The sequence below is a fragment of the Syngnathus typhle genome, linkage group LG5, assembly GCF_033458585.1.
Source record: "Syngnathus typhle isolate RoL2023-S1 ecotype Sweden linkage group LG5, RoL_Styp_1.0, whole genome shotgun sequence".
In the NCBI taxonomy this organism is placed as follows: Eukaryota; Metazoa; Chordata; class Actinopteri; order Syngnathiformes; family Syngnathidae; genus Syngnathus; species Syngnathus typhle.
The window spans coordinates 6599660-6626748 of NC_083742.1; the positions used below are offsets into that span (position 1 = coordinate 6599660).

Below are 27089 nucleotides of genomic sequence, written 5' to 3' on the forward strand. Positions count from 1 at the left end.
CGTCAACCAAGGGACGGTATGTCTTTCACGTTGTATCTATCAGCTTTATACGACAAAAGTGTGAGGCAATGTTTTTGAATGATGCGAGGCGGGCGGTCTTGCTGCTGGAGCCTGCGCAGTGCGGTCCGATCGGAGAGTCGGGTGGACCAGCAGAGGAGGAAGCGCAGTTTCCGGCCGCTGGCAGCAGAGGGACAGAACTCCCGAGAAGAAAAAACACGCCGGCTCGGGAAAACGCTTTCCAGCACCGGTAGTGGCTTATTTCCACCCCCCACCCCCGGCAAAATTGGGGGGCCCGAGATCGTGCCTTTTTTTTTTCTCCTTAAGAAACAAGGGACTTGTACCACAAACAGTGCAAGAAGCGACACAAGGCGGGGGTGAGCCACAATCCACCGGCATGGCCAGGGACTACGATTACCTCTTCAAGCTGCTCATCATCGGTGACAGCGGTAAATCGACGTCGGGGATGTAGCACGGGCAGTTGGCCTGTCCTGTTTTTACACATGGCTATGCGTGCTAGACACGCCATGCCACCATGTTTTGTTTTCTACTCCTTGTGCATTGCTTTTAGAAAACATTTGTCAAGTGTAATTTACTCGGCCGCCATGTTACTGTTAGTGACAGGGCGGAGGTTGTGCGTCCGGGCTCGGCATGTCTGTCGATGAGGCCGGATATCGCCCCCACAACTGAAGAGTTTGTCCCTCGAATGTTTTCCTATTCTGTTCACGTTACAGACCAAATACGTAAAAGGCCCAAAGTGGACCACACATGATTCACTAGTGTTACAGGAGCCAATTAGACCGCGTTACCGCTTGTTTTTGTGTCATTAGCCGCGGCAGCTAGCATGAAATTAGGCTAGCATGTTTTTGCACTGGCCATGAATCTGTTGTGTTTGCTTGCACTAGCCGCAGGCTAAGGTGATATTACAACAAGGTTACCACAACGCTTAACAACTGCTGCAACAACTTATTGTTTTTTAGATTAATGTAGATTGGTATCCTGATTTTGTTAAAGGAATGCTGCGGTGCAGTTTGTTTAGCATTGCGAGGCAGTCACGTTTAAATGAAGTGTTGCTCTTTTACCGTAACTCTGTGTAATTAATCGTTATAATGCCCAAGGTCAATGACTATTTCTTTGGAGTTATTTATTCGTTAAATCCACAAGTTATCCAAATCTTGTTATGCACCCCCCACGTTAAACACTCTACTCTCAGTACTGGACCGCTTTGTGGGGTGTGAGTCTCACATCCATTGTCCATCCAGACACTAGCACAAGCGCATCAGGGGCAGCACACTGATACCAGTGTTCCTTCATCTGCACTGGGGAACCCCAACTGACTAACACCATGCTGTGGTAACGAGACCAAAACGCAATGACTGCTGCCTATTTTCAGAACAGACACACACTGGCGCCCTCAAACTTCCACTGTGGTGCTTCTGTTGAAAAGAATTGGGTGACTGGTCAAGGATGACTGTTCAATTCGCTCCTTGTTTAAATACTGCTTGCTTAAAGTGCTGCTCGTTAAAATAAAGATGTCGCAAACATTTTGGAGCTTATCAATACGTATTGTCCTTCAAGGCCTCTCTCATTGTTTGAAGCAAATAATGGGAGGCCAAATGAAACTGATAACTTTTACGATTAGGGCTATAAAACACCAACTGACAATGCACGATAGGTAGCCGATGGCTTGATCCCATCCCAGATTCAACAAAGGAATTTCTTAGCCGACATCTCATTTTTCCTACTCTTCACTCTCGCTTACACGCCCTTTTCTTTCGTATGGTATGACGACCTGACCTGATTGGTCATCAGTTTTCCATAAATCCATTTAATCAAACTTGTATTTTTTCGATTTCTTTTAATAATTCAACACGAGAAAATGCCGTGCACCGTTTTTACCTTGTGTGCATGACTTAAGCGGAGGATTACTGCAGTTATTCACCTCGACATTGTATTTTGGGTTTGTATTTGTGCCATGCTGTTGTGCTCGGATTCCCGGCCAATGCGATCAATGGATGTTTGTTATGAGCTCCTAAAAACAGTGCCGTTGATTCCCCTGAACCTCATGCTGTCCTTCCGTTTCTTCGGCAGGAGTGGGGAAGAGCAGTCTCCTGCTTCGTTTTGCAGACAATACATTTTCAGGTGGGTGACTCTAAAGTCAAGTACAGTTTCTGGCTCAGACCAACTGCTGTTAAATTGAATCTAATTAAATAATTAATTCTAGCCCCATCGGATTGCCACTCTTAAAGCTCGCAGTCATGCTACATTTTAATATGAACTTTGTGCTTTTATAAGAATAGGTTCCCCATTGTATGTTATGGTAAGAGTAAATTAAACTAAAATTGCTCGCACAGCTGACTGCAGCGTGTGCTAGACTTTTGCAATAACTGTGGAGTTTAGCTGTCATTTTAGATGCCCACTAAAGTGAGCCCCCAACATCATATTTTTCTCCTCACAAAATTACAGAAGCTGGTCATAAAATCTGATGCCAGGCTGCATTCATTTTTGCAGGTAGCTATATCACCACAATCGGCGTGGACTTTAAAATCCGGACGGTGGAGATCAATGGGGAGAAGGTGAAGTTACAGATCTGGGATACAGCAGGACAGGAGCGCTTTCGCACTATCACATCCACGTGAGTCGATGAACACACAAACACAAAAATGTCTCTGGTGTGGCTCTGGTTTTGAATAAGAAACCAAGAAATGGCTTTTGTGGTCTTCAAATGTAATCCAATTAGATCAAGCAGACATCCTCACGTCTCAGAAAAGTTTTAAAAAAGTTTCAATTATTTTTATTTTTTTTGCAACCTGTTAAAAAGAAAAAAAGACTAAAAAAAACCGACGTCATTTGTTTGTCAGTCGCATGCGTTTCACTACTACTCACCTTTTCTATACTTTAAACAATGTTATTGTACTTAATAAAACAGAGTGGCTGCTGGCAACCACATTCCTGTCATAATGTGGCAGGGAATTTCTATAAAATATGAATTTGAATTTGAATGCAATGCTGAAATCTTCACCGATAGAAATTAAATTTCTGGCTTTGTTGGAAAATTGATCATAAATAAATCAATAAAAGAAAAAGAACACAACTCTTTGGATTTTGTTTAAGGTTTGGTGTGGCATGGCTCAAATTACATTATACGACCTGAGAGTATTCCATTTTAGAGGTCGCACTGAACTGAGTCGAGTTTCTATTAAATGCGAGATTGCAGTTTCACTTTAGTAGTACTCAACCTTCACTTTAAGGAGCTGTGTCGTGCTATTTTAAGACTTCTTCAATTAATTAGCTGCATGTATGTGATTATAAATGACTTTTGTTGCAGGGACAGCTGCTCTGAGAACATAAAGAAGCTAAAAATGTTTTGATGGTTCTAATTATTTTGTAATTCATAATACATGAGCAACATATCAACATTTTATACATATTTACAAGTCACTCCAAATACACGCGGGGCTGAGTGAGACTTGTTCTCAATAGACCACTGATGATCGTATTTGCATCTGCACAGTTATGAAGAGTAAGAGTTGATCATATTTGACTTGAATTTAAACCCACAAACAAAACACAAAGTGGACATATGTATGTGGTGCTAGTAATAACTGAGCCACTGAGACGGTTGATGTGTGACATGAGTCAATGGCCTGGCGTAAATTTTTAGTTGGAATCTTTGGGAAATGACGTCAACAATGGACAGTGGTCTTATTTTTGCAAACATGTCTCCCTCCTATTTTTTTCTGTCAGTCACCTCAGTGGTGTCTCATGTCAAAGGCACTAACATGTAAGCAGGGGCACGACAAGTGAGGGTGTTGAGAAATGAAATGAGCTCCTACACACAAGACCACATCGAAAGAATCTTCGGAGTGGTTCACTCAGCAAATATTATCAGACCAGCACATGCAAAGTTGTTAACGATGTAACCCGGAGAACGAGCGTTTAAATCGGAGTTGTGGGATTTAATCTGTTAGTGTTGCACCCCCAGAAAGACGCGAATGAAGTGGTAGCATCATTGTGCCAATGAATATGAGAGCAGGCTGTAAGAGGACTTTTGGACTCTGGTTGCCGCCATTTTACTTGAGGAGATGATTTGGTCCATGTGTGTATATTTGTGTCTCAATATGTGTGCATGCAGGCCATTCAATGGTTCCTCATTCGCGTAGCTCTTAATAGGCTGCTGACAAACAGCCAGTTCTCCTTCCTTTGCGGTTGTCTGCACCACTCGAGCCGTACATTGTGGGCATGTTCAGACAACTCTGTATGCCCTCCGCCGCTGACATGCCACACACATGTGCGCAAACATGCACACAGTGATGTGGACAAAAGATTCTTCGTGTTTGTTTGGCGCTCTGCAGCGACACTGGGGCCGGCTTTCCGTTTGAAGCTCCAGCTGCAGGTTTACTTTCGTCCGGACTGGACTTGACTCTAATCATTTGTATACCGCAGATGCTGCCACTCTAATCATTTGCATACCACAGATGCTGTTCCAAAAGTCTTGTTTTTCCTAGCAATACACATTCCGTGTGTACGGGCACCGTTGGTGAAGTACACTTGAAACATTTGTTGTATTTGTTGTCAGGTGGGGTTTCATTTCCTCAATGCTGTAACTCTCCTTTTCTGTGTGTCCAGGTACTACAGAGGAACACACGGCGTCATCGTGGTCTACGACGTCACGAGCGCAGAGTCCTTTGTCAACGTCAAACGATGGTTACATGAAATCAACCAGAACTGTGATGATGTGTGCCGAATATTAGGTGAGTGTTAGCATAGAGAGAATATGTTGTTTGTCCAGTGTGGAGACCGCATACGCCCATTGGCCGTGACTTGAAATAATTACCTTGTGCTGGCCAATACAGGAGCTCTGTAATAAGAATTCTATACACATTTGAAATATCTTAACCCATAACATGCCTTGATTCCTCGGAGTATTAAAAAAATAAAAAAGTCATTAGATTCGCTGCTACGAACAAGGGCCTTAGTTTTCCCTCCGCTTCTCTCCAATATTCGGGATCATGGAGTCCGTGACTTTGCTGAACTCAAGTGTTGACATATGATCTGATTCTTTGGACACGTTTGACTATAAAGATTGCCTGCCCTGATGAAGACCCTGCAAAATGGAAACATGTCTTATAAATTTGACACACCATAGAGAGTTTTTAACAAGCGTGTCGAATTTGCATAAAAACGATCGCCTAGTACGCAAGATGAAATCAGGCTATAAAACGGAGACTCGCTTTCAGTATTGTTGGGTGTTAGAATGTTTGGCGTGTTGTTAGAAGACTTCTCGTGTGTTGGCTTTTCAGTGGGAAACAAAAACGACGACCCCAACTCCAAAGTGGTGGAGACCACCGACGCGCAGAAGTTTGCCGAACAAATGGGCATCAACCTATTTGAGACGAGCGCAAAAGAGAACATCAACGTGGAAGAGGTAATGCCAGAGGAAGTAGTTTGTGGGAAGCGGCCCCCCGCTCAGTGCACCTTTGCTATGCGCAGATGTTCAACTGCATCACGGAGCTGGTGCTCCGAGCCAAGAAGGAGGTGATGGCCAAGCAGCAGCAGCAGCAACAGAACGACGTGGTCAAACTCACTCGGAATAGTAAACGGAAGAAAAAGTGCTGCTAGCGATCGTCGCGCCTTGATCGCAACCGGATGGGACTCACAAAGTCAAAATTAAAGATTTACAAAATATACGCTAAAGATTAAAGAGAAAAATATGCGTCCCCTTTGGACTAAGTAATGATGAAGAAATATATGTACAGATTTTATTATTGAAAAGGTCTGATCAAAAGTCTTATTTGGAATCGAGCGGCAGCGGCTCCTTTACGTCAAGGGTCTGCAACGTGACGACTGACTGCCACAACGCTCCTGTGTACATCCCCGTCATCACGCCATTGTCATACAAGTCCCGCGTCTCATCCTTCCTCTTTCTCTCACTGCACAGGACATTAAGCACTTGAGGAGAGGGGCCTTTCTTTCATGACTTTTTTTCTTCTTCTAGCTGCATTATTTTGGGCTGGGGGAATATTGGGAGATGTCGATGGGCAGGGGACTTCGCTTTAGCACTGATCACGCCAAGAGATCAAGATGAAATTCCAACATGTCTGATGTGACGGCCGTCAAATCAAATGATTGCTAGTCTGATTCATCGGACAAAGCCAATTTTTTGCCAAGATTTCTTCTAACCGGGTCTGAACCAACAATCTTTTTGATTTGACTTATCTCCTTTTTCCTCTCTCTCTCACTCTTTTTTTTTTTCTTCTTCTTCAAAGTGAAGCAGAGGTGTCAAGCTGCTGCAGTCTTAATCCACTTTCTGGTGTCATTTTGAATTTTCCGCTTTTTCTTTTTTTAAACCGTGATACAGTTCAACAGCGGCGGTGCGCCTCGTTGTTGCCATAGTAACGCCTAACGTTTCCTATGGCAAGTAAATTTGAGCATTTAATATTCTACTAGTTCACTGAATTATCGTTGTACTAGTAAACCCATTCCCTTCCCTTGTGCTTTTTGTCCAGTCACCACTCATCAGCGCCTCCTATTGGTCCGTCAGAAGCCAATCAGTCCCCTTGCCTGTTGGCTGCTAGCCCATAATTTGTGGGGGAGTCAGTCCTCCTTGTGCTTCCTCTTATTTTACGTAAGACGGACAGAGGTGCAGCCATCACGTTCATATGACACAATGCGCTCAACCCCCCCCCCCCCCACTCTATTATTATTATTTCATTATGTATATATAAATATTTGTGTTTATATTCAACATCACGGGCATGCGCTTAACCATGTCCCATCAGCTGTGGTTTGCTGTACACTGGAGAAAAAAAAGACATACTATTCAGTTTGCCCTAAATGAATCTAATCTGTAATAACCATTTGAAAAGGAATGAATATTTGACACGTAACAACTGAGTTCATTTGTCAGTGACTTGTGGCCTGACTTCATTTTCAACCTGTGTCTATTTTTGAATTCTGTGAATAAAGTGTGGGAGGAAATGGACTCTGGTCTCTTATGGGAGGATCATTTGTAGTTTCTTGTCATGTAGTATTATAGTGGGGCAAAAAAGTATTTAGTCAGCTATGGATTGTGCAATTTCTCCTACTTAAACTTGTGATAGGGATCACTTCAATCGGATGTCAAGCGCTTTGTGTGGCGGGCTCCATCCATTCAATTATGTTTTCAGAATTTGCTACGGGCTAATAAAAACTGGACCGCGGGCCGCAGTTGGCCCGCGGGCCGTTGTTTGGACACCGGTACTTTAATGGCTTCATGTAGACAGGCAAAAAAAAAAAAAAAAAATCAAATGGAACACTGTTTTTTATTATAAGCAGACTATTTTGTGTTGATTAGAGGAAGAAAATTCTCTGAAAATTTCATGAGAAATATTTGGAATAGTTGGAAGTGTTCTTTCTCCAAGTGAAAGCGATGCTGTTCGTGGGTAGTGAATGGAAAGTCTCATAGAGCACAATAGACCCAGCCTAAACTCAATGGTACGCCTGTGTCACACACACAATTACCCGATTGGTTACACATCATGCAAAATACTTGGTAAACAGCTTTTGAAAGGGATAAAAATGCATTCAATAAGGAAATGACTCAGAAACTCACCAATGTTATAATTAATAACAACGCTACCAAATCAATTCACAAAAGAAACACATGACAAGAGTGACTGGCATTTATTCTTTGAATGTTCCACCCGATGTCAAATGTTCAATGTATTGTAACATACATGACCATCAAAAACAGTGCACTTTTTTTCTTTTTTTAATAAGGCACTCTTCATATAGAGTTATTATGAATGGCTTTATCAACATAAACAGAGCAGACAGAAACCAGTATTCCATAAGGATGATGCTACCATTGTCATTCTGAACCACTAACATTACATCACACCATTAGCATAGCACACTAAAACTTAAAAAAAGTTAAAAAGGACAAAAAAAACTAATGAAAAAACAAACAATGCAGGATGATTGTAGCGCAAATTACATTCAACTTTGAGCTATTTTTTTCTTTTATTCCAGTGTGATTCGCTGTTTCGCTATTCACTTCCACACTGCTAATCTTTCTTATTTCCCAGCACACACACGTGTACTCAGAGCACCTTGACCTCAATGCACATGCTGACTCAAGGAAGTCAACAAGCATCTTTTGTTCACAGAGGAAGAATTCAGGGCCTGACCTAAGCAGTCAGCTTTTAGAAAAACAACTTGTGTCCAAAAAAAAAAAAAAAAAAATTGGCTAACATTCTTTTTTAAATTATTCAATCAGAGATGCAAGTTAAGTTATTGAGAGGAATTTTTTTTGGGTCATTCCGAATATGCCCTCATTTTTTCGATCGCACATCAAGCTTTAATAATAATCATAACATTACGATATACTAGCAGTAGTGTATTTAGTAATAGTCACGAATTAAGGGTTTGGTTCAGAAACAGGTGGATTTGCTTTTCTAAAATGTCATAGCTGTAAATTACCATGCATGATAAACACCGTATTCGACAAGGTTTTATAGGTCAAACACAAACATGAAGATAGCTCAAACAACCCAATGCGATAGAAAAGTAGACATTTTTGAAATCAGCAGCCAAATACAGAATAATAATGAATTGAGTTGTTGACATGACACTTTTAATGTCAATGTTTTCTTTCGAATAAACATTGAATGGCGGCCAATGACTAAAATGATTGGGATCATTCGGATTGGTATTGAAATATTACATTTTATGAGGCCATGATTGTGACTATAGTTCCTCTTTCTGCAAATCATCAGTCCCTCAAGGAAACAGAAAACATTAGAAAAAAAAGTTTTACATAATTGTTTTTGTTGTTGAAACAATATAGATTTTCTCTTTAGAAATATTCACTTCATCCAGACCTAACGAGACCTTTTTGTTTTTAAATATAATTAAGTATATATATATATACTTAAAAATAAAGAAATCCTTCTTTGGGTTTCTCCCTCAAACAACCGCCTGAGATGAGATGACGTCTGCATAGGTTTTGCACAGCTGTTTGAGCTCGCGGCTCAAACTCACTCTTACACACACATGGACAAAGAGGAACACGGTAGCGCATAGACATTCACATCACCTCAACGGAAGCCCAACAGCTTAGTAAGAACTCAAAGTGCTCATAAAGTATTGAAGCAGTGAGGATGGAGGTAGACTCCCACGCCCCGCCCCGCCCTAAAAAAATAGTACAGTCTATGTAGGGTCTTTCCTTGATATGAAATGTAACATTTTGTTGTCCCCCTTCTCACACTCATGTAAACATTGGACGAATTTGGTTACCTAGGAAAATGTTTCAAATAATTCGAGAAGAGTGTCTTCTCATCAATAAATACATGATTGGGGATATGAAACTCACAGGTTCATACAGACCAACATCAGAGCCTCCCTTTGAGTACTGACAATGGAAAGTAGCCAAGCTAAAGTGCTGAAGAAGAACCTGTTTGGATTCGCTCCACCAAGGATAGCACTGTTCTGCCTTGTTTGTCTTGTAGCAGGTTAACACAAAGCTTGGTTGGAAGTTTTGTCATCGTAAATGTAGGTCAATCAAAGGACAGAAAAGGACAAAGTGCAGTAGTGCTAATGAGAAAATAATTTGTGGAGCTTCCCAACCGGTACCTTGAGAGAGATCATCAGGTGTGCCGCAGGAAAAAACCCAGTTTGATTGGTTTTCACAAAAATGATTATTTACGAAAACTTTTTTTCCCCCCATCCATACTGTGTACAACGACAGGCAGAAAATTCAATTCTCTTCCACTAGATGGCCAATAATACACTTAAATCAGGGATGGTCAACTGGCGCCCCATCGACACTCAGAGTGGCCCTTGATTCATTTTAGAAAACAAAAATGGAGCTGATCAGTTTAAAATTGTAATAAGAGTTTTCACCACCAGATAGCAGCACCCCCCAAATGTGCCAAATTTGGGCCGGAGAACCTCTTTCTTTCTCTCTATCTTGATATATAGAGAGAGATACACCATACGCGAGTTCATTTATTTTCCAAAACATGCACAAAGGGATTTTTGGCAATTAGTACAGGTTGAAGTAGCGATGAATTCAAGTTTGCTTCATGAACAAGTTGTATTTTTTGACGCCTCTAGATGGCACTCTGTTTTACATTGGCCTGAAAAGCACACTGATTTGTCATTTCTTTCACCGAGAGGATTCAAAAAGTACATCAACTGGTTCATGAAGCAAAGTCGAAGCTTCGTTTTGCCATCACTACACAGCTTTTGTTGGAATGGGAATTTTTGATGCCTGGGGGAGAATAAAAAAAAAACAGTATGTGGTTATTCTTGGTTTGTTTCAAAGTCTTTGTAGTTGATGTGTGGATGCATTTGAGTATGAAAATATTGTAAGGTATGTTTCGATGCTTGCAGACATGTTCTCCTTATTTGAAATGGCATTTTTGTCATTTATTCTGGTTAGGAAGCGCGTGGCCCTATACATTAGCACTAATGAGAAATTGTGGCCCCTGCAACTTTTAGGTTGCCCATCCCTGTTGCTATTCATACAATAGAAGGATGGGATTTGTTTTGATTACCAGATTTCATGCTGAGCAAGTAAACTGAGAGGGGATCATGATTATTAGGATATATGGGGAACCCCCACTTTCACAGCAAATCACTATTCAATGTCCACCCATTGCCTTTAGATGCCTCAAGATGGTGGCAAATTATTTTGATTAGAAAAGGCAGTGGTCTGAAAATGAAGCTCCTCTCCTCACTTCAACATAGTTCCTTGGCTTCAAAATGCCATAGGATGGTACCAAAGCAGTTTATTTTATTTTTTTATTTATACATGAGCTTTGGCCTGAGGTTTTTAGCAAATACCATGTTTCAACCCCAAGAATCCACAAATAGCTGAATGAATGCCCAACCACAAATATGCCAGGCCGGGGATCACTGTATGTATACACGTTTTGGAATATTTTTGTTTGGTGGCTTGCCTTCATATTTTTCCAATGTAAAACAGAAATTGGAGTGGCTTTGAGTTCTAACATTTCTGAATGAACTATTGGGTGCTGTCACGGAAGCACCACCATGATCCAGCTGCTCCGCTATGGCGAACATATGTGTCATTAGCCGGACACGATGGGTGCAAACAGTGACCATTGCTGCAGCATTTAAGTTCCTAACAGGCTCGGCAGTGGGAAGAAGCGACGGGTCAGAGGCACTACAAGGAAACCTTCCTCAGTAGAAGTAAACATTTGGACCCTGATCATGTCCTGCAAGTGGCCTTTTAGAAGAAGATCTGCTGTGTGTGGCATTGGGAGCCAATCATCAAAATTAGACAAGGAGCATTGGGAAAGATAAAGTGCAAAGTACAAACCAAGCTCTCCAAACCACTGTGTGTGTGTGTGTGTCCCACTGCCTTGTCTTTGGCTGCGTCGTGTGTTGTTATGTCACCCTTTCTTCTTCACGCAATCTGTTGTTGCTTCTGTTTCCTGTGCTCAGTTCTTTTTGAAAAAAGAGAAAAGTCTTCGGTCCCGGTCGGAGAGGCGGAGAGCTCGTCTGGAGGACTGAGTTCCGGGAGCTCTGGACGACCTGGACGCGGAGGATGGGGTGGTGCGCCACTCATCCTGGTGCTTGTCCATTAATTGCTGGTCAATCACTCTGTGCATGTCGTCCTGCAAGAACAAACAGGACGGGCAGTGAGCAACAGAAAGCGCTCGTCACTTAAATTGCATAAACTAATCACAAATAGTGACCTTTCCAGGTGAGCTTGAGGTGGCCTTCTCTAAAACTTTGAATACCAAATTGAGAACTACTTTTTCGATTTCTACCTCTAATTATTATAATCATTTCTTTGACAAGAACCACTGCGCAAGACCTTCATGGAGCTTTGAGCGGCAGTTTTCTTCTAGAATGACATGGAACTATTGTTGAAATTAATCTAATCTACCGTATTTTCCGCACTATTAGGCGCACTTAAAAACTTACATTTTACTCAAAAAAACACAGTGTGCCTTATAATGCAGAGCGCCTTATATATGGATCAATTGATGAATTTGTTGATCCATACTGGTTGTACACAGTGCTCTGCCAAAATGTTTCAGTACGTTTTAGTACGACTAGTAAATTACAAGTTTGCATCGCTTCCCAACATTACGGCAACCGTGGTCAGGGGGCGTCACTGAATAGCTGTTGTACCCGCGAGGCTATTTCATTTCAAAATAGGCCGCTCCGTTAATGTTTTGAGTAAATTTACGGATTGATATGGAAGGAAAACATAGGTAAGCAGTACCAAAGTGTTAGATCAAACTTTAGTCAGTTCCGATCGTTTCATAGGAGATCGTTTGAGAAACGCGATTGTTTACACTTTGCTGAGGCTCATGGGGTCTGCGAGCTGAGGCTCATGGGAGTTTGCGGTTGGCTAATGCTATAATAATAGCTGCTATACGCACAAGGCTATTTCATGTCAAAATAGGCTGCTCTGTTAATGTTTCGAGTAAATTTACGGATCGATATGGAAGGGAAACATAGTACTAAGTAGTACCAGTGTTAGATCGAACTTTAGTCAGTTCTGATCATTTTATAGGAGATTGTTTGAGAAACGCGATTGTTTACAGAGGGCTCATTGGTTATTGGCTAGTGGATGCATACCGCAACCCTAGTCAACCTCAGTTTGTTGCAGTATAGCTTCTATTTTATGCGCCTTTTAATCCGGTGCGCCCTATATATGAAATAATTTCTAAAATAAAAACTTCAATGAGGGTGCGCCTTATAATCCAGTGCGCCTTTTGGTGCAAAAAATACGGTAATTAAATTAAATGAATTAATCTAAACTAGGGTTGCAGGCGTGCTGGAGCCTATCTCAGCTGTCGGGTTGTATATACACTGCAAATATTTAGTGCTCAATTCCTGATAAACAGGATCTGGCCACCAGGAGGCTCTTTACACAATAACATGTCATTGCTGGAAGTGAGAACTAAACAGTCAGACTGATTATTCAACCTTTTTTGTGTGACAATCTAAGACAATCTTGATGATGTTTGAGATCAAGGGTCCAGGTTCACTTAAAGTGGCGACAGGTGAAGACAAAACGATGGGTTACATAGATTCAGCTGGATGGCGTTAGTTAGTGCAGGTTGGAATGATGGGATGGTGCAGGTGGGCTCACCTCTAAGGCAGGAGAGGGTGTGTACCACAGGGGAGAGGAGGGTGGGTACGGAGGTTGAGAAAGGCCACTAGATCAGAAACCACAAGAGCCATACTGTAAAGAGCCCTGAGGATGCAAACTGTGGGCAGGAGGGTGAGAAGAGGAAAGAGCCAGTAGTTACAGAAGAGGAAGGAGCGGGCAGGGACAGAACCAGTGTGACCACAAGGCAGGGTTTAAATGATTTAGAAAAAAAATTTTAAAAAAAGGGAGAGGGAAAGTGCTTCTTAAGCAGGGTACACATATATCTTCTGCTACTACTTTTATAATCTTTCTTCTTCTTGTTTTTTGACAACTCTAAGTCTTTATACTGAATAGTTTTGTTGTTGTCAGGCGAGTGTTCGTTCACAAAAATCATCGCATGTGTACCCAACTTGAGTGAGTTCCTGTATGATTCTTACCACATTTTCACCACAGAGCAGGAAGAGACATCTTAATTGCGGAGGTGATGGAACGCAAGGTTTTTAATTGAAACGTCTCTATTATGACAACTCACCTGCCAGGCCTCCAGCTGCTGTGACAGATTGAGTTTCTGCTGGATGGCATCCAGAAGCTGACTATTCAGAGACATGATGTCTATTTTACACTTGGCCAGCTCCATCTCCACTGCCTTCTTCCTGGAAGACACACACGGTGACAACATGGTGATGGTGACTGGCCAAAATACTGAAAATATTTTTTTCAAATGAAATTGTTTTGTTGTAGTTGTTTTGATCTGGTAAGCTTACTTGGCTATGGCATCATCTCTGTCTTTAATGGCACTCTGGAGCTGCTCGCTGGGTTCTCGGACCTCCGCCATGGTCCTCATCCGCTCCGATTCCTCTTGGAGGGAACATATTTCTACTGAAAGCAGCGCCATCTGCAGGTTTGATGGGGAAATTACGTGGACATCAATGGGATTCTGCTTTGTTTTTGAATAGATATTTGGATATGTGCCGCACATGATTAGGCATAAATACAGGGTGCTCAGAATGTCTCTTTATTATTTAAAAAAAGGAAGGGGTTTTGAGATGTTTATCAGGTTTGTGGGTCACCAACTCCGGTCCTCAAGGGGACCAGTCCTCACCAAAATGAAAATGATGACTGGAAATCTGTAATCCTTATGTTGGTTTGTTTTTAAGTACATAATCGTGTAATTAAATCAGCAATAGTGTGTACAAGTAATGGGCCCGACCTTTCACAAATACCTGATTGTGCAGCTGTAGCAACTCCTCTTTACTATTGTGCGTCTTGTCCTGCTCAGCTTCATACAGCTCCCGAACTTCTCTCAGCTCTTCTCCCATCTTCTTCACTTGTTCCTCCAGAGCTTCCTCGTCACTGCGCCGAGAACCCTTTCAAAAGTCAACGCAAAAATATGGGATTCTGTTGTAATATATAGTAATGATGTGACCCACAAGGTTAATTACTGGACCTTAACATTGCCTTTTCTAAAAATCAACTTTAGTGTCAAAATTAGATCCTTGGTCAGTTTCTATTGGACCGCTAACTGACAGTACATAATGCTACAATCCATTTGAAACATTGTCAACCAGGAAGACATTTTCTTGGCAAAAGGTTTTGTTTTTGTAAATTAAATCTCCCAAGGACCCACATGAATAATTTATAGTATATAGCAATAAATAACCAAAATGTAGAAGGTAGTGTCTGGGAAATTAAGCTTCAAATTTGCTTCATGAATCAGTTTCGAATCCTCTAGATGGCAGTCTCTGTTCTACACACCGCATTGCCATCAAAAGGAGTCAAAAAGCACATCGACTGGTTCATGAAGCAAATTTGAAGCTTTATTTACCCATCACTACAAAATGGTACGAAGGGTCGAATCCATCCAACCACCCAAATATCGTTCTTATACTCATTAAGGTTGCGGACGAACTGGAGACTCTCTCAGCAGTCAACTACAGGGCAAAATATACTACCCATAAATAAAAGCTGGTAAACTATTGGTAAACTCTCCATGGGTACCGTTGACTCATTGCCATCTAGCAGGTTCTGTGTTAGTCTGCGTAGTTCTAGCAAGCTGGCATGAAGGCTCCCAGTTGGCACATCCTTGGCAGAGGATGTCTCCGAGGATTCGTCCATGGAAGAATCTGTGGATAGCGCCGAGTCTGTGACATCGTTCCCTCGAAGATGGGAGCACAGCGAGCGCACCTCACAATAAGCTTCCCACAACTGAACACGCAGCTTTGGATGAAAGAGAAAGAGACAAAGTAAGAATCTGAATTGTTCTCGCCATCTGATATTGGATTTTGCTTTACCTGCTCCCGCTCCTGCTCCTGCTCCTCTTGCTCCATGCTTTGTTCTATCTCGCACATCAGGCTGGACTGGTGGGGGGTGAGGCTATGGAGGCTTGTCTCCTCCGTTAGCTCCTCTAGCCGAGACGTTAGCTGCCTGTGCGACAACTGAACTTCCTGAAGCTCCACTTGACTCTGCCGCAACTGAACATACGTAACAACTAGGCTTACAATAGAAAAAAAGAATATCTTATAGCAAGTACAGCGAATCCTCCAAAGTCAAACCATTGCATGTTGCAATGTTTTGCTGTCTCACGTGGAAGCATGCTTGATCGATGATTTGAGGAGCATATAATCCACCAAATACTGATTCAATTCCAAATTTGAAAACTCTTTGGACGGTCCAATGTACAAACACAGAAAGTGAGTGCAACGCGACTTGATTGTTGTCGAGCTTTGTACCTGTAGGTCTTTTTCGTGACACTGCTTCTCCAGCACTAACGTCCTATCTCTGAGGTCTTCCACAGTATTCTTGAGCACTTCGTTCTCCTCCAGCATGGCATGCACCCGCCGCTCCAGCTCCATCTTCCTCTCCGACAGCATCGTAATCTAACGCGTTCGGCATCAGTGATTAGAAATGACGCCCCAATTAAAAGGTCTACGGGTACAACAAGCCAAGGATTGCCTTAATTTTCAGGGTGAAAGCAGAGAAAAGCGTCGTCGGCAGACTTGATTAAAGGCTAAATATTGCGCTGTCCCGTCTGCGGGCAAAGCAGGATCTTACACGAGATTAAAAGTACTCCCACCGGTCTTAAGAATGCCTGTTGCCTAGCACAGGCGTAGGCGGTTAGCAGCCACCCTCGTCTTAGGAATGTCTTCCTGATAGGGTAGCGCCTACACAAAGCTAGATATCAGCTTACTCAGCAAGTGACGACCTTCAACATATTCTTCACAGTGGGATTTGGATTGTTTTGGCCTGAGCAGATATAAAACCTTAAATGAACAACAGTATGGGATCATTTGATACTTTCTGGATTTGACCTACATCTGATAACCTATTTTACACTGCGGCAACACTTGCTTTTGCTACTTGCAATGTTCTAAACATTTAGAGCCACAATAGTCTTTTAGTCACAGAGATCGAATTCCAGCAGTTGTAAAATCGAAGCGGTGGAAAAGTGGAAGCAACCAGACATTGCAGCGCCTCAGATAAAAAATAGAACACTCTTTCTCCCAATTACTGTACAGGCTTTGCAGTCAGGGTGTTTTCCCTGCTGTCACTTAGAGATTGAGAATCTTCAAGACAAACAGAAATTTCATGCAAGTAGTGCAGAAATTCATCCTTGGCTCCTTCCCCCCTCAAATTCAACTCAAATTCAAGCCATCATTCAAACCTTGTTTGTATACTTTTAAGGAAGCTTCATGCAGCATGCAGTAAGGCCACACAATACTTGCTAACCACTCACTTCAAGTCCTTGCTGCTCCAATCAGGAAGGAGGGAAGAATAAGTGAGCAAGATACAAAGAGAAAGAGGAAATAATGAGAATTACCTAGCATGAGTTTTTTTTTAATTGCAATAGCGTTGCTGCAGTCAGTGGTTACCAACCTTTTTGGACTTTTGGACCCCTAAACCTTTTTTGTCATACCATCAGCAACCGCTCACTCATACGTGTTGATGATTCTCCGTGTAGAGTGTAACAACTGAATGTGATTTTATTTATTTATTAATTTTATTGTATTTTATTTATGTTTCCTCATTTTGAACATTTAATTCTTCGGCATTGTCTTCTTTTTAACTTAATTAAACACAAATAAATAAAATACGTGCTATAAATACAAAATACGATGCTTGAAAAATAATGTCGGACAATATACTAAGTGGGCCTTGAATCTTTCAATTTGTGTGGCCTTGGAAGGAAAATATTTGGTCACTCCTTTCCTATCCTGATTGGGAATCACTGACATAAGTGACACATAAGTCTCTGACACAGAGAAAATTAGTTTCCCTTTGGTGGCATTTTCTTCATTAAAATAACCAGAAACAAACTGTGTAAAATCATGAGCTTCATATATGGTGTGTCAAATAACTCCAACAGTGAGTTAAACATATCCAATAGATGGTTAATAAAAAAACAATCCAATCTTACGTTTTTAAAACTGGCTCACAGTAGCTGGCCAGAGCTTCAAGTGAGTTAGTATCACAGATAGTTTGATGGGTGTGGGTGGAATGAATGAGGTTCACATCCTAAATGTGGTATTTGTGTTTTGAAACAGTCCAGATGTTCCTAGTCACCTGTAAGTGTCTTCAAATAGAAATAGTAGGAATGACTAAGATAAATAAAATGATTTTTGACAGTACTGTATAGCTTGGGCGAGTGGAACAATACATGCCAAGTGTCATTTTCATTGAGGTACGTCGCCAGCGCTGATAATGGCTTACTTCAGCTTGGAGCGTTTCTAGTCGTGTCATGTGCTGGCTTGTAGACGTACTCTTCTCCCTGAAGTCGTCCCGTAAGGAATGCACCTGAGTGGATAGCTGCCTCTCCACGTCTGCAGCCTGATCAGACAGAGATTATTAAAGTGAGAGAAAAACTAACAATAATTCAAACAAATACACACACACGCGCACACACATACACACACGCGCGCACATTGCACGCAATCAACAACAACTTGAGTTCTTCCCCCTGACGGGAAACTCGCTGGGTTGTTTACACTATGTGTCAATCCTCCCACCTTAGTCTGTTCCTGTAAATGTTATAACAGTTTCCCAAAATGTCAAACTGTAGAGTGCATCTTTCCTCACTGTGACCAAGTTGGGCGTAGCTAGAGGCTTTATCAGTGTTGCCAGTTAAGCTTCCACTTTGGATTTGGTAACAATGCCAAGGAATTTTTGTGCATTTTCTTGTTCAAATTCTCGAGCTGGAAATGTTGAACCCTCTTGGTCCAGACTGCAGGCTTCACTAGGCCAATGCAATTAACTAAAATTAAATTACAATTATGAATATTACACTGCACATTTACAAAATGGCATCGTTATGAAAATGAATTGTTAAATGAATTGTAAAAAAACGAATAATATTATTCATCCAATTCACTATGTTTGTTCATACAAGGAAACTATACTTGAATTTTGTATTTTGTAAATTGTTTTTTTTAGCGAAAGAAACTTACATGATTATGGCCATTCAATGAAATGTGTTATAAGATTTTATTTTGACTATTTTCTTATTTTGCATACCTTGCAAAAATTAAATAATCATGATGAATATTTTTTTTTCATAATCAAGTAGCCCAGGCTTTGCCATAAATCTCTCCCTCACCTCCATAAAAATTTCATTGTGGGAGGAGCCAAGGTATGAAATAATGCATAGTCAACTGCTTTGCACTGGCAAACACTACTTTCACGGCGATTAGCATTAATATGTGTGTAGCAAGTGTCACAATGTATAAGTTTGATTCATGATTTCCAATCATTTTTACAGCATTCTACTTCGGTCATAAGAGCCAGCTACTGAACAGTTGTGTTCAGTCAGCTACAGAACTGGGACATAGGCTGCTGCAGCAGGCTGACAGCTGCATGACGCTCTCCGCTTTATGGAGCAACCAGATGTGCAATCTGTCATGGCCACTTCAGGGTCCGATCACGGAAATAAACTTTAATGACATGGTGACAGACGGAGATCATGGCTGACTGACACATCGTCTACTCACTTAATCTGCCAATTCCTCACATTGCTCGTTTTCATCATGATGCGGAAAACATGGTGAAAAAAAAAGTGGTAGTGAAGTGGTAGGCAGGATAAAGAAAAAAAAGTTGGATGGATTCATTTTCCAGTTTTGGACTGTACTCAAACTTGCATTAAATGCGGATCACTTACATACAAACATAATGCTTCAAAAATTCACACTTTTTTTTTTCAATACCATTCCTTTGAAGAAAGAAAACCAACAACGGAAATAAGTTGGAACTGACAGAAGTAATAGTTAAAAAAGACTGCAATTGATTTTTGTCAGTCAAGAAAATCATTTCATCATTCAAACTGGCCTGGACAGAATTTATGTTACTCACAACGAGAAACACAATTCACTCTGGAATGTCTGAGAGCAGGGAAACTCGATAAAATAAATTTCCCATCAGTTTTCAGTTTGCATGGTTCTGCAGTAGCAACCAGAGAGAATTAGGACTGATCAATGAGTAGCAACCTCAGCTCTTTTGGACTTTTCTGGATGGCAAAATGGACCTTATTTTCATAAGTGGGGGCTGACTGATTCACTGAAAGTGCTCAGCTAAGGCAGAGAAATGAGGGCAAAGTCATTTAGAGTGCAGTGTATCATCGCCATGTAAGTACAGTACACTACCAATGGAGACAAAGGCATTAAAAGCATAAAGTTATGTATATGCCCTGTATTGTTTGGGAAGTTAAAGGAGAAGTGACATCACAGTTGCCAGGTCACAGGTCACAACCAATCACGGCTTTCGTTTTCTGAAGCTGATACTATGATGTCATTTTCAGCCGATGGCAAGTGGAAAAATAGCCGCCCCCTGAGATAGATGAAAACAGCTAGACTTTGCCTGTTTAATTTAGTTCATATTCCTCAAACGAAACATCAATCACAACACTGTATTTCTTACTTGTTGGGCTGCACAGAACATAATATTACAAAGAACATTTTGGAGTTGACTTCCCCATTAAGAACGGGTTCAAAACCAATGAAAGTAAAACCAAATACAATACTTTTGAATTTTTCTCTTCACTTAAATCTCTGACATAGACTGTTGTCAGGGTGACAGCTGTTGTGAAAGCGTTACATGAATAAAGATGTATTGTTCCGGTACTGGTCCGTGGATCTTTTGGCACAGGACAGCAAAAGAAAGAATATATATAACTTGCATTATTTCTGTTTTATTTATCTGAGTCTGACCGATCTTTTATTTTGAAAAAATGGACCGGATTCTCTCCTACACCTCGGGGACGTGAACATAACATTACTAAAGTTATATTGCTGGTGCGATGTTATGAGGACGCTGCTCAGTAAAGTTGCATTGGAGTACATAGTGAATTTACGTTTATTATTATATTATACTGTGGTTTTCGCAAACAGAATTCCCCATGGAATTAAGGGTTGAAGGATGTTTTGAGGATATGCACTGACGTCACAGATCGGGGCGGCCATTATTGTTTGGGTGGCAAAAGCCTCGTCCGCTGCCACTGGACTAGTGAGGATGGCGGCCTGGGTGGGTGTCGTGAATGAATATTTCGTCCAGTTGGACCGAGAAAGCCGCAATAGATACATCGAAAGTTGAAAAAATATAACATTCGTGTTGATCCGCTGTGGAATAAATAAGAGTAAAAAGTTGGCTTCCAAAGGTTGGAGCTGTTGCGGCCATGTTCCGCCCTATGAAGCGCCGCCACCCAGCTATCCTTTCTGGTCTGGTCCGCAGGGAACCGATATAACTTTCCTTCGGCACCACAATACTATTTTTTTATGCCGGTCGTATCATTTTATTTTGTTGCATTTATCCACCACACTTTAAAAGCCGGCCCATGAAAATATTCTGACAATAATGCTTAGTGCTAAAAAGGTTGCGGACTGCTGTTCAAGCACATGTGCTGAGGTCTTTGATGAAGCTATTCATTCTGCCGGTTCCTATTTAGAAAATTCATGTGGTCTACACACAAACACACACTTATTTGGATGAAGTGGCTATTCATTATTTCTCTGCAGCTATTATGAATTAAAGTCAAGTCAAGTCAAGTCAAGTTTATTTGTATAGCCCTAAATCACAAGCAGTCTCAAAGGGCTTCACATAGACAATTAAAGGACAAGTGGTTTGCAGAATGTATTGTGAACTGCATAAATACAGCACACGATTTACCAACTAAGACTGACTATGAACGCGTTCGGCAAGGAAAGACCGGAGTGGGATTCAGGCCGACCGAATCAGGCCAGAAATAAAGGCAGAAAAGTGACTCTTTAGATTTTTTCCCCTCAATCTATATGTGATAGTAACATGAGTGAGGGGCTAAATTGTTTTGCTTCCCAACTCAATGCATATGGCAAGGCTATTACCACGGATTATAGCCTAATCTCCTTCTGTGTTGCATTTTCATTTCCTTTTGAGTGCTCTGCTTCCAAGACCATCCATTTGAAGCCACCATTATTCCAGAGGTCTCCCTTTAATTCTTGCCAAATATTTACCAAAAGGAGGTTCTAGTCATTTGATCGCCAATGAAAAGAAATGATGCTTTAGCCTATTGTTTCAGAGATGGAACTTAATTGGATCGTGATCAGCAGATGTTTTTAGATTGTTGGGACAAAAGAAAAGAGCATGTTTCCATCAAGCAGTTCCCCAGGGGGAGTTTATGTCGCGCCATCCAATCAGACTTGTAAACAGTTGACATCACTTAGTGACAGCCCATTGCTTAGTAATGAAGGACAGGAGGGAGGCAGGGGTGCGGTGTAGCAAGCTAGTAATTAGAAAAGTAGAAAGGAGGTGGAACAAGCGAGTAAGCACTGTGATTGACCTCATTTGTTCTAGTAAGCAAGGTAGTCATCTTCTTGCGCAAAAGGAAATGGATCGTGAGATCTGAGTCGATGCAGTAACCAACTCTTGGGAATGCCACAACAATAACATACAATAGGTTTCCCCCACATCATCAGAAAAAGGCGTTGAGTGCATTGCTTGAGAGCTACACAACAGATTGTTCTTGCACTCTTCTTCTAATTAAAATATGATGATGCCATTGGGGCAGGTGCTGATTATTATAATAATAATCTGATCAAGATGAGAGGAAACCCAGGAGCAAGACGCAAAATATCGGTCATCTCTTATCAGCATGTGCAAAACAGCAGGAGGGAAAAGGATCAATGTACACCATTGCAAAGGGAGATTAAGACGTGCACGTCAGCTTTTCGGTGTAAAGCTAGTCTGAGGCATTGGGCCATGTGGCATTTGTACCCTTTACTGGCCTCACTGCCCTGCTAAGCTATTACGCTAAACTATGACATCATTACTCCTTTGCTCTGTGATAGATCTCTTTGCAGAGTATTTCGACACAAAAACACGTGACCACTGACCAGACAGCAGCCTGGTGTAGATTAGACAGCGTAGGATTACAAGTATAGTGAAACATTCTAGGTTAAATGCCCCTAAAATGTGACAAATGATAATTCCTCCAATATTTTGCAGCATTGTGGTTAATACATGCGGCTCAGAGACAGTTGAGGTTCAGCATTTACATCTAAGCTTTGGCCTTCCCATTTGGAGTTTTAATTTGATCTTTGTGCCCGTGTGGGGTTCCTCAAGCTATTGCGGCTATAACATTCAGAGTATTTTGTACTTTTCTTGTTACTGCATGAGGCGTTACTGACTAAACCTAGTTTAAAGGACACACATCGTGGAAAATCGACTTTTTAGGTGAGATGCAAATTTGAGTACTTCTCCTAGCATGTCATTACAGTCATTGTTGATAAAGATTTCATGATGGACACAGCTTGACCCTGAATATATTTGTCTCTTTTTGGCCTTGTATACGCCTCACTCTAGTATATGTTATCTCGAGCCGGTCATGAAATGACACCAATTACTGTCAGTGTCCGGGTAGGGACCATCTCCCACTAATGCAATTGATAATGACTGCCTTGAAATACCTGTCAATTATGCAGAGTGGTATTGCGGGGTATTCGCTCGAAATTATTCAGCATGAGAAACTTCAAAAGCACACCTTTCACATTGGTGACTGAGTGACGTATGACCCAGAGCCTGAAGGCAAATTATCACCCTGTGCAACTGGCTGAACATCTTGTCATGCAGGCAGACTTGAATTCAACCGAGAGACCCAGACAAGTTACTAACCAAGGAAGAAATGAACACGTGTATTTTGTTTGCATGCGCTTTTCTGTAGAGTGGAAGAACACTTAAGGCCACGTGACACAAAGCCCACACTAATTAAATCCTCTTTCTATGCTGCCTGAAGCTTTAAACACACTGAAACACACTCACACGCATGCACTATTTCTCACCCTCCTAAGTTGTTCCAGCAACCTGTGGTTTTGTTCAGATAGCTCACTGATGGCCTTAGTTTTGTCCTTGTCCGCCTCCCTCAGCTGGACCTGATGTTGCTCCAGTTCTCCCTGCAGCTGCTGGACGTCGGACTCCAGCTCGGCTACGCGGCACTCCCACTCCCCCTCTCGATTTTCCAGACGCCAACGCAACTCATGCTTCTCCTGCTCCAAGTGCTGCCGGAAGACAAGTGGTACAAGATTAGATATTCTATCAGTACTGCCAACATTCATCGAAACACTGCATTAAAGATGGGATATCACAGGAAAGAGAGGTACATCACCACTGGAATATAATAACTGCACTCAAAGTACAGTGTTATTCAGTTTGACCTTTTTTTTTTTTCTTTCAGAAACGGAAGTTTACTTCCAAAACAAATGCTAAACACTCATTTCATACACAAATAATGTTATGACTTGGCTTGTACGGAGAAAAGTGAAGCTTTTTCTTCCTTCTGCCATTTCTCAAGCCTTTGTATTGCATCTCTTTGTTTAATTTATTCTGAATTAATCATTGATTGAGACAAAGATAATCAAAAGCAAATTTCATGCTTGTCTCTTAAAAGCTGTGACCAGTAGGTTAATTTGCTACTAACGATGGCTATAATCACACTTTAGTTCCATCAAGTTGCTGCTTGGATAGAATTGAGTGGATGGTAAACAAAGTATTTTAAAAGAACAGGCGCACCAACACAAGTTAACACCATAAGCAACATCAATGGGTCTGATATTGGGAAGCAGCTTAATTCTGAGCTGCATCATGAGGATGAATATGGATCAAAGGCCTGAACAGATGTACAGTAGATTCAGGGAGCTTTATACGGTGAGGAGATTAGTCTTGTGTTTTTTCTCAGGCCACACGTTGGCTAGTGTAAAGGATTTCCTAAAAAAAAAAAACGCAACACGGTGTTTATTGTCTACAGTCGTCTCGAGTCGAGCAATACAATTCAGTACAAGATTGACCAGAAGTTTGACCAAAGTTATTATGATTTATTTCCTGCAAGTTAGGCCTATACCAGTAAATTAAAACAGCAAAGCACACCATGAAAAAGTACCTTGAGATAACTTTTGTTGTGTACTGGATGAAATTGAATGACTCGAATTAGGAGAAGCTTGAAAAGAAATTGGCCTTTGAGATAGTTTAACTGTCCTGAAAAAGTACAGTACCACTTAGAGGACAATCATTCCATGAGGCCTGAATGATACTAGCCAATTGTTTTACGCTACAACAAACCTTTGCCACTGGAAGTACATACATTTAAGAAGATTATTTCTTGATTGATAGCTTCTTACCTCTAATTTGTTGTTGAGGTCTTTGTGCATTTTTTCATATTGCTTCGTCAAATCTTGGTTTCTTTCTAGTAAAGCTTTGCCCAGTTTGGCAGCTAACACCAAATCCTTTTCCTTCTGGCGGAAGAGAGACAGCAAGTCGGCGTTCTGGTCCAACGAGAGCTCTCCCGCTATATCCTGCTCATCGCTGAGCATGGCCAGTTCCTCCTCCAACGCCACGCCAAGGCCTCCGGAGCCGGCATGGTGCAGCGGGCGAGCCGGGCCGCTTCCGTGTTCGTGAGCTGCGGGTTTATAGCACGGATCCATGGAGTCGCTGTCCAACTCCAGTGGTGCTGAAGCCACGCCAGACGTGCTCAGGTCGAGGCAAAACGCAGACATGGTTCAACTCAAGGACGAGTATAGCCAGATAGAAGCAAACGGCTTTTCTTCTTTTTCTTTTTTTACACCGAATGAAGCCACCCCGCTCGGACCGGGTTGGGCTGACCGCACCGGCCTATCATGGAAAATTCATCCATCCTTCAACGATTCTCCTTACTCGTCGTTAACTTCCAGCCAGCTCTGCTTCGGACTGAATCACAGCGAACAACGCCTCCCTCTTCTGCGGCTCACTCACCGGCTGTTGTTAACACGGACGTGGTGATTAAACGTGAGGAACAATAAATGTTTAATAATCCACATCAATGAGTTCTCCACTGCGGTCTGTCGGTGAGCGCCACCCCGTTGCAGGGCTTTGGGTCCTCCATTTTACTGACGCTCGGTTACTCAGGAGACATTAGTCCGGAGATAAGAAGAGCTGAGCGCCTGCTCAATCGCGTCTCCTGCCCTTCTTAAATGCGCGCTCCCGCCTCGCCAGTGACGTCAGGTGCAACCTGTTACAAGCGAGCATCTCATTGGCTGACACTGATAGCGCCATATTTTGGTGCCTCTTCTCACACATTTGTATATGATTTCCTCCATTAATGAGCACGAGGAACAAATGACGCGGACTGCAGTCCGCCATAACAGCATGGAATATATGCGTTTGAAATTTTATTTCAAGTCCAAACAACAGTTTACATGGTTTTAACCCCCCTCAAGTATAATGCACTTTCCCATCCTTCTCTGACACGCTTCAATGCACTGCTGAAAGGAATCTTCTGGAATGCTCTTCATCTCCGTCGTGACTGCGTTCTTGATGGCCTCTGAGTTTAAAGTTACACACTCCAAAGATTTCACATTACATGATAACACAATTTGCTAATCCCATTAATGCCCCATACAGCACACACAGTCCTGTTACTTTTCAGACGACCCCGGCTTTGCATATCAGGTCATTTTGAAACTTTGTCGTTAAACATAGTTCTTTTTAGGCTTCTGCAAAAATAGGAAATATTGGCCTCACTTTTAGAAGTAAGTTTCGGTTTTGATTTGATGAAGAATATGCTATTGTGACAGGTCCTTAAGAATATACAAGTCAACATAATGGCTGCTAAATTTATTGACAGAAAAGTGATAAAAGCACCAATAGCAGTGTGTGTGTGTGTGTGTGTGGATGAAGGGGTAGGGATGAGGTCAGAATGTGGTGGGTTAGCACTGTTGAATGATTACAAACAAAGCCTTTTGAGCTGATGAAGATCACACAAAAGAAGTGGGTCACTGCCTGCTGGTCTCCCGTGGGGGGATAGACACAAAATGGGTGATTTCCTCTGAGCTCATCTAACGCACACATTATACTCATTAGTTTAATGCTTGATGTGCTATGTAGATTAAAGTAAAGGAGAGAGATGTCAACAAAAACAATGCTGATTGCACTTTATCTCGAGCAGATCTATATCAACAATTGAAAAAAAAGGGCAAATACAGACACACTATATTTGATATCAAGAAAAAACATGTTTCTATATAAAATGTGATCTTACTAAGTCACAACAATAGACAAAAACAGCCTGCTTCACACAAAACAAAAGTTGGTTTAGGACTGGACCGTTTGCTGTCTGAACAATTTTTTTTTTTCAATGCAGTGGCATGACCCATCTGAACCGCTTATCCTCACAAGGGTCGCAGGCGCGCTGGGGCCTATCCTAGGTGACTTTGGGTTGTAGGCGGGGGGCACTCTGAACCCGTTGCCAGCATAACGCAGGGCACACAGAGACAAACAACCATCCGCGCTCACGCTCACACCTCCGGGCAATTTTGCAGTGCTCAATGCATGTTTTCCGAATCTGGGAGGAAACCGGGGGAAATCCACAAACATGGAAATGTCAGGAGGGAGTGGATTGGGGTGACCAAATGCAGCTTGGACCAGGGTTTATTGGGGGTGGGAAAAAGACACAGGCTCATGGACAGCGGACAGAAAACAGAAGTCCACT

At 41.8% G+C, this 27089-nt stretch overlaps 2 protein-coding genes across 3 annotated transcripts; one reads left to right on the forward strand and one right to left on the reverse strand.

Moving 5' to 3' along the window:
* The first annotated feature begins 129 nt into the window (after positions 1-129).
* rab35b (RAB35, member RAS oncogene family b) lies at positions 130-6982 on the forward strand. Of its 2 annotated transcripts, XM_061278192.1 has the most exons (6): positions 133-446; positions 2089-2139; positions 2509-2632; positions 4627-4751; positions 5301-5425; positions 5491-6982. In XM_061278192.1, exons 1-6 carry the CDS (start codon positions 395-397, stop codon positions 5617-5619), a joined length of 606 nt encoding a protein of 201 aa, XP_061134176.1. In that variant the 5' UTR covers positions 133-394; the 3' UTR covers positions 5620-6982. The 2 variants fall into 2 exon arrangements, with proteins under 2 accessions (XP_061134177.1, XP_061134176.1); XM_061278193.1 differs by lacking the exon at positions 5301-5425 and having other exon boundaries at positions 130-446.
* A 664-nt stretch (positions 6983-7646) lies between these two features.
* bicdl1 (BICD family like cargo adaptor 1) lies at positions 7647-25543 on the reverse strand. The gene is made up of 10 exons (XM_061278191.1): positions 24745-25543; positions 23413-23628; positions 17825-17941; positions 15847-15993; positions 15409-15588; positions 15116-15334; positions 14341-14484; positions 13882-14012; positions 13650-13770; positions 7647-11624 (listed from the first exon to the last, which is right to left on the reverse strand). Exons 1-10 carry the CDS (start codon positions 25117-25119, stop codon positions 11448-11450), a joined length of 1827 nt encoding a protein of 608 aa, XP_061134175.1. The 5' UTR covers positions 25120-25543; the 3' UTR covers positions 7647-11447.
* Between the last annotated feature and the right edge of the window lie 1546 nt (positions 25544-27089).

Bases quoted from the DNA above. Each gene is read 5' to 3' on its own strand.
- rab35b (XM_061278192.1), top strand. From the start codon at position 395: ATGGCCAGGGACTACGATTACCTCTTCAAGCTGCTCATCATCGGTGAC. The intron at 447-2,088 runs GTAAATCGACGT...TTTCTTCGGCAG, and splicing joins GCTCATCATCGGTGACAGCG to GAGTGGGGAAGAGCAGTCTC. The intron at 2,633-4,626 runs GTGAGTCGATGA...CTGTGTGTCCAG, and splicing joins TTTCGCACTATCACATCCAC to GTACTACAGAGGAACACACG.
- bicdl1 (XM_061278191.1), bottom strand. From the start codon at position 25,119: ATGTCTGCGTTTTGCCTCGACCTGAGCACGTCTGGCGTGGCTTCAGCA. The intron at 14,013-14,340 runs GTATTTGTGAAA...TCAAACCTGCAG, and splicing joins TGCTACAGCTGCACAATCAG to ATGGCGCTGCTTTCAGTAGA. The intron at 13,771-13,881 runs GTAAGCTTACCA...TGTGTCTTCCAG, and splicing joins AGAGATGATGCCATAGCCAA to GAAGAAGGCAGTGGAGATGG.